The 13,204-nt window shown below is 38.5% G+C and overlaps 1 protein-coding gene across 1 annotated transcript in view; it reads right to left on the reverse strand.

Moving 5' to 3' along the window:
* The window catches only part of C6 (complement C6), an 81,154-nt gene that overhangs the window by 56,132 nt on the left and 11,818 nt on the right, over positions 1-13,204 (reverse strand). Inside the window, exons 6-8 of the mRNA XM_088827584.1 lie at positions 11,904-12,048; positions 6,420-6,561; positions 1,803-1,941 (exon numbers count right to left, since the gene is read on the reverse strand). Of these exons, the coding sequence (XP_088683710.1) occupies positions 1,803-1,941; positions 6,420-6,561; positions 11,904-12,048 (426 nt within the window). The remainder of the gene's footprint in view (positions 1-1,802; positions 1,942-6,419; positions 6,562-11,903; positions 12,049-13,204) is intronic.

The raw sequence follows: 13,204 nt of genomic DNA on the forward strand, positions 1-13,204 counted from the left end.
ATGGTCATGTTTACAGGTTTACAAAAGTCCTGAAATTTTAACAGTTGGCTTTTGTAAGCTGGAAAAGCTGGCTCTAGCACATCATCGGTGAACTTCACAGGTAATACCTTTTAAATGAGAGTTTTTGACAGGTACTCAGACCTGCCACTTGTTGCAGAGTCATTAATATCTTTCTTGATACTTTACTACCAAGGTCTCATCCAGCACAAATTCTAATTCCACTGTGCCATTTACTTGCTGCATTACTCTGAGAAAGTTTCTAACTTCAATGGTCTTAAATCTCCTATTATTAATAAGAGGAACATAAAATAAATTTCTCTTTCTGGGAAGGTTGTTATGGCACTTGAGTAAAACTCATAGCATTATTTGAGAGTAAAGTGTTAACTCTGACCATATTTGCTATCATATGTTGAGCAAAGATTTTTTACTTGTAAAACTGTATAAAAGAGATGCTTTCTGAGAGTATAGGCAGTATTTTTTGGGGAAGTTATTTATTTTGAAAGTAAGCTAATGGATTGGTTGTTTAGGAGCTAGAAACCTTCCTTCAACATAACAATAATGTACATAAACGTTTGGGTTTTAGCTCCGTCTACAAAACCTACATCTTCAGAATAGAATACATCTTCCATCATTGACAGAATGTTTGATGCTATCTTTTCTTTGGAAATATGTCTCTTCTGAGTTCTTTTTCAGCATTCCAGCAAGACCTTCTCTACCTTCCTTGGTGGTAGTGAATCCTCTGGGGTTGGCATCCTGTGGCTCTGTGGCGAGAGAGCGAGCATTTTCTTTACCTGGTCAGGGTCACTTGTTACTCTTGTCACATTTACTTCCAGACAGAGGTGGGAGTTCTCAAGGTAAGTCTCCCCAAAGGAGTCTGAACTTGGCAGTTGGATTCCAAGGATATTTCTCCACGCCCATTAATATGTATTAGATGGTTTTTAAGTTGAGTTTGTCAAGTTGGAAAATGCCTGTATTTATATGAATAGAATCTTTTTTTTTTTAAAGGATTGAATGTCTTGCTGAATGCACACTATCTGAAAAGTGGTCTCAGAAATCATTAGATTTTCTGAAATTCTCTCTAGCATGTCAAATTTGTATGCATGGATACAACAATTAAAGTCATGTCTTTCCTGTTTGCCTTATCATAAATGAGAAGAAACAAACTGTTTACTTTAGTTTGGCAAGTATGGAGTACTTATCATGTGTAAGGCACTGGGCTAGATTCTAAGAATATATAGTACACTGCTCCTTATCACTCAGAAAAATGAAAAGAAAACCAAACCGACTAGTAAAATGGGATGGAAGGTAAGCAGAATTACCCCCATTATGCTTAAATTCATCTGGATTTTTTAGATGTGTTTTATGTCTAAATTTTGTGGTTATATGAGAGAACTATGGTAGAGGATTCTGAATATACCAAGTCATTTATCTGAGTGGGGACCTATTATATCTATTTGTACAAATAGCTATTATTATAGCTATTTGGGAGAAAGCATGGACTCTGGAATTTGGAAAAGCTGAGCTTAATCTTGAACCCAACTACTTGATAGATGTTTTAACTTTGGGCAAATTAGTTTCCTTGTTTTCCATCTGTGATTTGATGATGAAAACACTGACATTACTGAGCTGTGGAAGGAATAAATGTTAGCACATGATAGTGATGAAGATGCCAGCACATGATAGTGATGAAGAATGTTCATTACCTTTTTATTCTGTCCCTTCCTTCATGACTCTTTTCTCATTGAAATTTAGCTTATAATCACCATTGGCATTTGGAATGCCCCCAAGATAGGTTGTCATACCTCAAAGTTGACATTTTCTAGATTGGTCGGAACACGGTATGGATTACTGGCTCTACTGCTTTTGACAGTTCTACACACTCCTCCAGTGAAAGAGTTATCAAGGACTTCTCCTCTGGGCTCTCCTGCCAGGAAATGAAACCTAGAAACAGAGTAGTTTTTAAGAATTCAATAGATGTAAAGCAGTCTATAAAACTTACTGTATTTATATGAAAGAAATTCTTCTCTTAGGCATTTTTTGACTCTTGACAAATGGCTTGAAGGAAAGCCCATGTTTTCCAGTTTATGGCAAAGTATCCAAAAAGGTCTGGAAGTCAAAACTCAACCCCTCTGGCTCTGTTAGATTCTCTCTAGTCCACTTATTGAATTGTTCCAAGCTTTCACTATGAAATAAAATTTAGGCTTATAATTAATTCATGACTTACAAATCCAACACAGACTTTGGAAGCAGATTATGAAATAAATTACTACATAATTTATGCCATTCTGGGTCCACTCTCTTTACTATCATATAGTGAAAGAATTCTTATAAAGAGCTAATAATGAAATAGTAATAGCAATATTTTAATAGAATTGTGATCATATTATTATTGTTTTTACTAATAACTATAAAGATATTTAAAATCTGTTTAACAAATGCTTACATAATGTTTACTGTGTCTAGTTCTATTTGATCTGTATTTGATATTAATATTATATTTACTTAATATTTATGACAACCATGTGATATAGGTACAATTATTATACCCATTTTACAAAGGAGGAAATTGAAGCACAAAGAGATTAATTAGCTTAGTACAAATCAAGTATTTAAGAAACTGTTTTGTGGTAGATAAGAACTTCCCAGAATGCTGTTTTCCAAGTTCTTATAGATATTAATATCTGTTAAATTAATTCTGTTAAAAAAGTTTTTTGTCAAAAATTTAGTATTGCTGAATCACATATGATGAGATAATGCGTGCATGCTCAGTTGCTTCAGTCATGTCTGACTCTTTGCGACCCTATAGACTGTAGCCCACCAGGCTCCTCTTCGCATGGGATTCTCCAGGCAAGAATATTGGCATGGGTTACCATGCCCTCCTCCAAGGGATCTTCTCAACCCAGGGATTGAACCCACATCTGCATCCCCTGCCTTGCAGGTGGATTCTTTACCACTGAGCCACCAGGGAAACCAATGACGAGATAATAGAAAATACATATAATGGTGTCTGCTGCCCATTTCTTGGCACAGAGCTTCCCAAACCCATGTAATTTACATAGTAAGAGCACTAAGAGCATCTTTTGTTCTAATGTTTGGTCTTTAACCCCGGTTTTTGACACAAGGCTTCTAACCCCTTGGAATTTCTTGAGTGATAGAAGTGCCTTTTGTTCCAATGAGGTGATTCTTTGTGGGCTCCTGGATGGGTGCTGGTCATGAAAGATCATGCCATGATTCAAAGCTTAGAATTTTTAGCCCTAACTTCCATTCTTCAGAGAGGGGAAAGGGGCTGAAAATAGAGGTAATGATTGATTACGCCTATGTAATGAAGCCTCCATAAACATCCCCAAAGGATGGGGTTCAGAAGGCTTCCAGGTCAGTGAGCACACGGAGGTGCAGGTGAGTGGTACCTAAGCAAGGTATGGAAGCTCATGCCCCTTCCACATCCTTGCCGCACCTATCTCTCCCAACAGGATGTTCATCTGTATCCTTTATCATATTCTTTCATAGCAAACTGGTGAATTTAAGTAAATTGTTTTACTGATTTCTATGAGTAGCTCTTGCAAATTAATCAAACCCAAGGAGGAGTTTATGGGAATCTTTGATGTGACAGAAGCACTCATGTGAACCTGAACTTGTAATCAGTATCTGGCATTCTGGGGGAGTGGCGGCAGTCTTGCAGGACTGAGCCCTTAACCTAGGGGATCTAATACTATCTTCAGGTAGCTAAGGTCAAAAGTCAATGAAATCGTAGGGCAGTCAGCTGGTGTCACAGACAATTGCTTGGTGGTGGGAACCCCCTGCCTATGTCTGGCATCAAAAGTGTTGTGGTGTGGCAGTGGTGTGAGAATAAAAGATGTACATAATAGGAAGACCCACATGTCAATCAGATCTCAGTAAAACTGATAAAAAAAGAATGATTCTTACCTTTCCTGTAAGATAAATCTCATAGTCAAATTCTCATCCATATTTGAGTTTGTATCAGTGGGCATTTGAGGGAGGAAGTAAGAGGAGCAGGTCTGGGAAAAACTTTTCAAAGTACTTAAGTTAGCATGACTAACTCAGGTGTTTAGGACTCATTTTCTGAGTTAAGAGGGGTCAATGAGGAAAAAACAACTGATGATCTTATATGGCCTTATACAGTATACTTATAATTTCATCACAGACAAGAAAGGGCTTGAGAAAAATGGCTCGCAGGTCATGAGGAATCTTTCTCATGGTAGTCACTGCTGGCAGAGAGGCTGAAGATAGGACTTTTGTGGAGGTGGCTCTGTTAGGGCACCCCAAGGAGACTTTTAGAAGTGAAGTCAGCTACGTAGCAGTTTTCAGCTCTATTTTCTCTACTCGCTTCTGTGGCATTTAAGTTGATTTTAAATATTTTGGTGTCTCAAACACATTGTGGCTTTTAATATGTTAGGTTTCTAAAGTATTTTATCTAATTTGACTTTAATGTTATATTTTATAACTTTTTGAATTTCATTAGAATTTCTGTATATAAATATGCACGTGTGTTTGTGTATTTATTTCTATGCATGTGTGTGTGTGCGCATCTGTGTATATGCATTTGTACCTTGTCTGAGCCTGAGAGAAAACAAACAGCACACTATTATTGCCTGATTCTTGCTTCAGATTTCAGACCTGGTGACAGATGTTGACAAAGTAGCAATGTTGGAATGTCTTGTTAAATTCTTTATTGGAAAGATGCCATTTAAAAGTGAAGGACAGTCACTCAGGAAGCTTCTTTTTTTGGGTAGAAATGTGTTGGAGAGAAGCAGAGATTTTAAGGCCAGAAAATTAGAGATTCCAGTAAGCAGCTCTCAGAACTCTCAATCCCTGGGGAGGCGAGGAGAGGACAGGCTGTACCTGAGCCAGCGGGTTTTGCTCATTTCTGAGAATCCTTGGGACAACAGCTCTGGTTGGCAGAGTCCCACATGGTCCTTCTGCCAAAGTACACATAGCATGTGGTCTTTCCCATCTGTAACTCGAGAGTCTAGATCAACTGAACAAGAGGTGAGTTTGTAATGTTACCCAGAATCAATCAGAACATTGGAAAATGGGATTATCAGTGGGAGTTTTTGGCTGAGATTTTCTTCCAAAGAAAAGAAAAAAAGGAAACCATTTCTGTACCTTAATAAGAAGATGCTGTGAAACACTGTTGTTGAAATAACTCTAATTAGGAGTTCTCAGGAAAACCTCAAATCAGTTTGTAGCCATCCAACTTAGAGATGGGGAAATTACAGCTGAGAGATGTTCACTTACTTGGTCATGATGTTGTGAATTAATGCAGAAATAGGTGGTGACTCAGATGGTAAAGAATCTGCCTGCGATCTGGGAGACCTGGATTCGATCCCTGGGTCAGGAAGATCCCCTGGAGAAGGGAATGGCTACCCACTCCAGTATTCTTGCCTGGAGAATCCCATGGACAGAGGAGCCTGGTGGGCTAAAGTCCATGGAGTTGTAAAGAGTCAGGACACAATGGAGTGACTAACACTTTCAGGTCTAGAACAGGGCTCCTCTTACTTCCAGATTAATGGCTGTTCCACTTTACTGCTGTACTTGAGTTTGGTTCTACAGCTGCTAGTTTTCATTCTAATCAAATGAGGTTGTATTTGCAACTGCTGCTGTTTGTCTTTGGTGCCTCAAGGTTTCTTTTTATGCAAGTCGGGCAGTACAAGTAAAGACTTTAAAAATCTCACTACAAAGCAATAAAAACCTGTATAATACTATTTGCTTTCTGGCCAAAAACTGAAACAGAGAATTCTTTATCATGAGAATAGGAGAGTACAAGAAATTACCTTTACTGTTTTTTCTTATGCTTTCAAATAAGGCTTAGCTCTTGTTTTCTTTTCTTTTTTTGCTTGCTTTCTTTTTTTTAAATAGGATTGTAATAGGGAAATATTGTGAATAAGTTTTAGAAGATCAAAACACAGTGGTGATTTTTAAAATACCAGTCATTGAATGCTGCTTAAAAACCATTTGAGAAATGGAATATTTCCTGCTGTATCAGTAAACAAAGGTTGTCACCGTCATCAGCAATTGCAGCTACCACCAATGGTGAAGTGGTGAGCCCTGAGGGAACTCAGGAAGGAAAGAATAGCTGCCATAAGACTTTAAACAATGTTTATGAAGTACTCATAGCATTGTCTGCTGCTGCTGCTGCAGCATAGCACTGTCTACTAAGCACTAAATGTGAAAATGCTAAATTGAAATTATCATTTAATTTATTAAATTGCTAAAAATTAAAAATAATCATTTTTATCATTAAGCCTGGCAGCCGAGTATCAGGGACAGATAGGACTAGTGGGAGGAGTAAGAGGTTAATGAAGAATGTGGACAGTGGTGGGTCTTACTGCTTCATTGCTGCTTCCAACTCTGGTTTTGAGATGGTGTGACTTCCCAAAGGATAAAAAGATGTTACGTACCCCATGCCCATCAACTGTACACTAGGGATGGGATTATAGCTCCGTGAACATACTGTTTTTTTTCTCCCACAATTCCTTTCATCCGAATTGTCTCCACAATCATTTTCTCCATTGCATTCCAACCTCCTGGCAATGCAGCGACCTGGTCAAGAAATAGTAATATTGACAACAAATGGTCATTTAAGAGAGTATTTATTGATTTGAAACATGATTACTTTAAGGGAACTTAGAGGGCCAATTTTCATTGCTTATGATAGGAAATAAGGAAATGGAATAATAAACTGATATTTTCTCTTATTGTTTAGGATTACAAGAGTCTGGATAGAATTATTTAGTCACTCGAGCTGATTGTCTTAAATCAAAGAAATAACTCTAGAATCCCATTCCCACTACAGTGAACTTGCTACAGAAATCATATTCTGTAGGAGAAAATTAGCAATAGGCTCAGAATTTTGTTTTAATTCAGGATAATAGACTCAAGGTCACTGCTTTTATTTTTAAAAAACTATAATTTCACACACACATGTCTACTGGTACACATAACAATGTGACTTAATGTCTAAAATTTTATATTGAGAGAAAGAAGCTGGACACAGACAAGTCATGCCATCTGAGTTTTTTATCTCATGTTCAAGAACAAGAAGGATTAACTAGAAACAGGAAACAAGGAACTTTTCGGGTTTATGGAGAGTTTCTGTACCTTGATTGGGGGTTGTTTACATGAGGGTATATATTTGTCAAAATAAAAATTGCACACTTACTATCAGTATATTTTACTATATATAACTATTTTGAAAAGCGAAAAAAAAGTGAAAGTGTAAGTCACTAAGTTGTATCTGACTCTTTGCAGCTCCACAGACTGTAGCCCTCTATGCTCCTCTGGAGTTTTCTAGCCAAGAATACTGGAGTGTGTTACCATTCCCTTCTCCAGTGGTTATTCCTGATCCAGGGATAGAACCTGTGTCTGTCTCCTGCATTTCAGGCAGATTCTTTACTGTCTGAGTCACCAGGGAAGCCCCCACTTTACTGCTGCTGCTGCTGCTACTGCTAAGTCGCTTCAGTCATGTCTGATTCTGTGCAACCCCATAGACGGCAGCCCACCAGGCTCCCCCATCCCTGGAATTCTCAAGGCAAGAACACTGGAGCAGGTTGCCATTTCCTTCTCCAATGCATGAAAGTGAAAAGTGAAAGTGAAGTTGCTCAGTCGTGTCTGACTCTCAGCAACCCCATGGACTGCAGCTGACCAGACTCCTCCATCCATGGGATTTTCCAGGCCCACTTTACTATACATAATTAAATATTTTATTGTAGATATTCACTATATATGATTACTGTTATAATTACCATTAATAAGAGTTTCACTACATACAATTTACTATATCTGTTTTATGGACACATTAAATGCCTAGATACCACAGTGTTAGATAGCAATTTGTGTGAGTGAATTTAGAAAATAGTACCAACTCACATAATTCCCTTTCTTTTAAAACTTGCTGAATTTCATAATGATCCTAGGAAACAGTGTGTGCCTGTATATTACTGAAATTGAACACTCTGTCTACAATGACAGATAGCTTGTCTCCTGCTCCTCGGTCTCTTGTGTATAATCAGGATTGTTGGCATCTGTACCATTATGTACAAGTCTCATCAACAGTGATTGAATGTTTTACTCAGGACTATCTTGTCTGGAAAATTCCATTGACAGAAGAGCCTGGTGGGCTATACAGTCCATAGGGTTGCAACGAGTCAGACATGACTGAGCGACTGAGCACCCTCACGCATACACACACACACATCTCGTTACCTATCTTAAATTGTGATCAACATTTCAATACAGCTATGAGTGACTATTTTGATCAACTGAAATGCTTGAGGAAATTGGGTATTTTGTTGAATTGATTTTTTTTTTTTTTAACTAATAAAGAGTTCCCCAGAAAGCACTTAGTTTCAACTTTTGGGGGGTTAATAATCTTAATGGATCATAGAAAAAGCAAGAGGATTCCAGAAAAATGCATCTGCTTCTGCTTTATTGTTTAGGCCAAAGCCTTTGACTGTGTAGATCACAACAAACTGTGGAAAATTCTTCAAGAGATGAGAATACCAGACCACCTTACCTGCCTCCTGAGAAATCTGTAGCCAGGTCAAGAAGCAACAGTTAGAACTGGACATGGAACAACAGACTGGTTCCAAATTGGGAAAGGAGTGCATCCAGGCTGTATATTGTTACCTTACTTATTTAACTTATATGAAGAGTACATCATGCAAAATGCCGGACTGGATGAAGCACAAGCTGGGATAAAGATTGCCAGGAGGAATAACCATAACCTCAGATACACAGATGATATACCACCCTTATGGCAGAAAGTGAAGAGGAACTAAAGAGCCTCTTGATGAAAGTGAAAGAGGAGAGTGAAAAAGCTGGCTTAAAACTCAACATTCAAAAAACTAAGATCATGGCATCCAGTCCCATCACTTCATGGCAAATAGATGGGGAAACAATGGAAACAGTGACAGACTTTATTTTCTTTGACTCCAAAGTCACTGCAGATGGTGACTACAGCCATGAAATTAAAAGACATTTGCTCCTTGGAAGAAAAGCTATGACCAACCTAGACAGCATATTCAAAAACAGAGACATTACTTTGCCAACAAAGGTCTGTCTAGTCAAAGCTATGGTTTTTCCAGTAGTCATGTATGGATGTGAGAGTTGGACTATAAAGAAAGCTGAGCACCAGAGAATTGATGCTTTTGAACTGTGGTATCGGAGAAGACTTGGGAGTCCCTTGGACTGCAAGGAGATCAAACCAATCCATCCTAAAGAAAATCAGCCCTGAATATTCATTGGAAGGACTGATGTTGAAGCTGAAACTCTAATATTTTGGCTACCTGACGCGAAGAATTGACGCATTGGAAAAGACCCTGATGCTGGGAAAGATTGAAGGCGGGAGGAGAAGGGGACAACAGAGGATGAGATGGTTGGATGGCGTCACTGACTCGATGGACATGAGTTTGAGCAAGCTCTGGGAGTTGGTGATGGACAGGGAGGCCTGGCGTGCTGCAATCCATGGGATCACGAAGAGTCGGACACGACTGAGCAACAGAACTAAACTGAAGAATCTTCAGTAAGAAGGTGGAATGTAATGAAAGTAATTAAATCATCCTTTGATTATTCAAAAATGTATATCAAGACACTTATTATAGGTCTGAGCATCATAATCACACAAGACTGAAAATATAAAGGGAATTGAATTCCTGTCAGTCCTAAGACATAACCTGAAAGATACCCTGTTTTTAAAAATAACACATCTCTGGTTTTTCTTGTTTGCTTTTCTTAGAGCAGTGCAGAATGGGTAATTTAGTTTGAAATAGAAATGCTTTACCTAAAGGAGAAAAAAAGGACACATCTTACAGTTTTTAAAAGTTTTGAACCTAGTACTCGCAATTTTGAGCAAAAGCTGATTTTTTATATTTTACACTAAAACTCCCATTTTATCAGATGGAGTTAGGGATACACATGTAACCTAGGTTTGTGATCAGGGTACCAGATATGTAAGAAAGTCTACTCATTTGATACTTCTGTAATGGAGCAGGACCTTGTGGGGCTTTCCCAGGACTGACCTTCTCCCATATCCTCTGCTTTATTTCCCCTCTGAAGTACCTACTGAATATATATATACATATATATATATATATACATATATATATATATATATACACATTTGATGCTTATCCTGAGTTGTTTCACAGGTGTGAAAACACCCCACCAAATGGAAGATGTTAACCTCTTGATGACCATGAGCACATAGCCCCAGGCCTCCTGGAGCCTAAGGACTGACAAAGTTAACCTCTGTGACACAACCCTGTTACCTCAATACCAGCCAGTCAGAGAACTGTGCATAAGCTGATCACATATCCTGTGACCCCCTTCCCTCACCTGGCTTTTAAAAATGCTTTACTGAAATGTTTCAGGGAGCTCGGGGGTTTTGAGGGCTTGAACCACCCATCTCCTTGTATGGCTCTGCAGTTAACCTTTCTCTGTTCCAAACTCTGACATTTTGGTTTGTTTGACTTCATGTGAACTTGTGCTAACAATTTTAGGGATATTATAGAGTCTGTATTAACAAGGGTGGGCTTTCCTGGTGGCTCAGTGATAAAGAATTCACCTGCCAATTCAGGAGACTCAGGTTTGATCTGTGGATTGGGAAGATCTCCTGCAGAAGGAAATGGCAACTCACTCCTGCATTCTTGCTGGGAAAATCCTACAGACAGAAGAGCCTGGCAGGCTGTAGTTCACAGGTTGAAAAGAGTTGGACACGACTTAGTGACTAAACAGCAACAACATTAGCAAGGGTTGGGATGAAAGCAAGAGGACTTATCTTGAGTGATGTTTAGGAATGGGTGGCAGTGTGAAATAGGACTGATGGGACACAGTTGAGAATGGTTCCAGGTCATGGAAACACAATGGAATAGGAAGGGGAAAGATTTGCAAGCCACAAATACATCCTATACCAAAGAAGGAATGGCAGAGGTGAAGGGACATTTCAATAGTACAGGATTTGTAGAAGTCAGCATGCTTTAGCTAACACAAGCATATATATATTTACACCTGGAATTATTTAGTCATTTAGAATTATATATGATTTTCCTATTTACTTGAATTGATTTGTGTTACTACATGGTATATTATTTTTATAACCAGTTGCAAATTCTCATCTCTGTTAAAGTTAGGACTTTGAAAGGAGTTGGCATAGTGCATGGGGATTTGCCTCATGGGTACTTCTCAAAGATCCATGTATACATTAAAGGGATAATTTGAGAGAATAGCATTGAAACATGTATATTACCATATGTAAAACAGATGACCAGTGCAAGTTCGATGCATGAAGCAGGGCACTCAAAGCCAGTGCTCTGAGACAATGAGTGTTCTGAGTGTATGAGAATTGGACTTGAAGGGAATGTTGTCATTGTTTAAATCATTTGCAGTCTCCTCTTTTGTGATTATCTTTGGAGTCATTCAATGGACCATACCAGAAAATTTGTTACATCATCTCTAACCATCCCCTTTACATAATATCTTATCATTAACATCCTTATCTTAATAAACCATATTAAAATTTTAAAATACATCACTCCTTTCCAATTGCTTATTCTGAGTCTACAGTTGTGCTTATTAATAGCCAATTTTTAAAAGTATCTGCTTCCTCCTCTGTTTTCTCCTCCTCACTCTCTTCCTCCTGTTGTATAACAGTAGGAACCTAGGAACCTGTACTTGATGAGCAAAGGAATCAGGTAAGTGGTCAAGAGGATTATATCCTGAAAGCTGTAATTTTACACATGAATAGTGTGTAACTGGTAGCATAACATCCCTGTCTTCCTAGGCTTAAAATATGGTGGGACTTTTCTATCATGACTTTCACTGGGAGTCAATTGGAATAACTTTAGTCATTTTTAGTGAAGACTGAACATTTTTCAAAAGTACATTACCACTGTCACAGCGGAATTTATTCTTGCAGTCAATCTCTTCAATTTTGCAGAGCTTGGATGGAGTGCATGGCTGAAAGGTCATGAGAGGCTCTGAACATGGTTGTCCTCCAAACTGACTGGGGTGCAGGATGGACCTAAGCTTAAACTAAAAGGAAAGGAGAGAAAGGTGAATAACGCTGAGGCTGGGTCAAAGCCAGAAAGTATCTAAGAAAACTGGGATTCTCAGCCACAGTCGTGATTTTTCCTATAGTGGCATTTCCTAAATTACTAATGATTTTTTTCCAATTCCGTTATTGTGTTTTCATAGGAAAGTCAATATTTTGGGGGTCTCATTTTTCCAACCTGTAAAATGAGAAAGTGGGACCACAAATTTCTGAAGATTTCTAACTGAAATCAAATGCACAAATATTTACTGAGCATGTCCTGAGTGCAATAAATCTTCCAGATCATAACAGTAGCCCTTTTATTCCTCAAAGATAGCGTGAAGTGATAAATGTGAAAGGATTGGGGGGCGGGCTTTTGTAGGAGGAAGTCACTGTGGAAACCAAGGCTGGCACATTTCCCACACTTTGAAAGGTTTTAAATGGTCAGTAGTAAATCAGAGTCAGGGAAGGATAGAAATAAAATAGGATTCAAAAGTACTGACTTTAAAGTCAGAAAAATCCAAGTTCAATATGTAGTTTTCTATTCATTAGTGATGCGTGGTTGGGTAAATTACTTAACCCCTAATGAGCTATAACTTCCTCATCTATAAAATGGGTAGAAAAACAATGTGATGTGAAGTTTGAATAAGATGATGTGTGCAAAGGAACCTAAACTCTCTCTCTGAGATAGTGGGTGCTTTCCTTGTACTGGGTGAATTCCTTTTACTTCCCTAATGTCTGAATGCTTAGCACCTACCCTGACTGGGATTCACGTGGGCCAGTGCCCTACCTGGAATGAACTTGAGATAGGTAAATATTGCACCTGGGAACAATAAACAAATCAAGGGACTTTCCCTTATCAGGGGCAGTTAAAGAAAGGGCAAGGAGTCATTTTAATTAATACACCTCATTTCTGTCTGATTTTAAACCTTGAACTGGGTTGCCCATTTTTTAGCACCTGTTTTTGCTTTGTGAGCTCTCACAGGGCAGAGGCAGTGGAAAGAAGAGCTGGGTGAGTGCAATACCAACCCTTGGGGGTGGGGGGGAGTGGCAAGCAGAACTTATTTTTGGTATTCACATGCCAATAAAACATGTCAAATGAATCCTGCCTCCCCCTAAAATATTTCCCTCAGTGGAAGCTGGGACAATTTATTTTCA

Source organism: Moschus berezovskii, chromosome 18 (genome assembly GCF_049115385.1).
Source record: "Moschus berezovskii isolate FMDL1 chromosome 18, NW_MosBer_1.0, whole genome shotgun sequence".
Lineage (NCBI taxonomy): Eukaryota > Metazoa > Chordata > Mammalia > Artiodactyla > Moschidae > Moschus > Moschus berezovskii.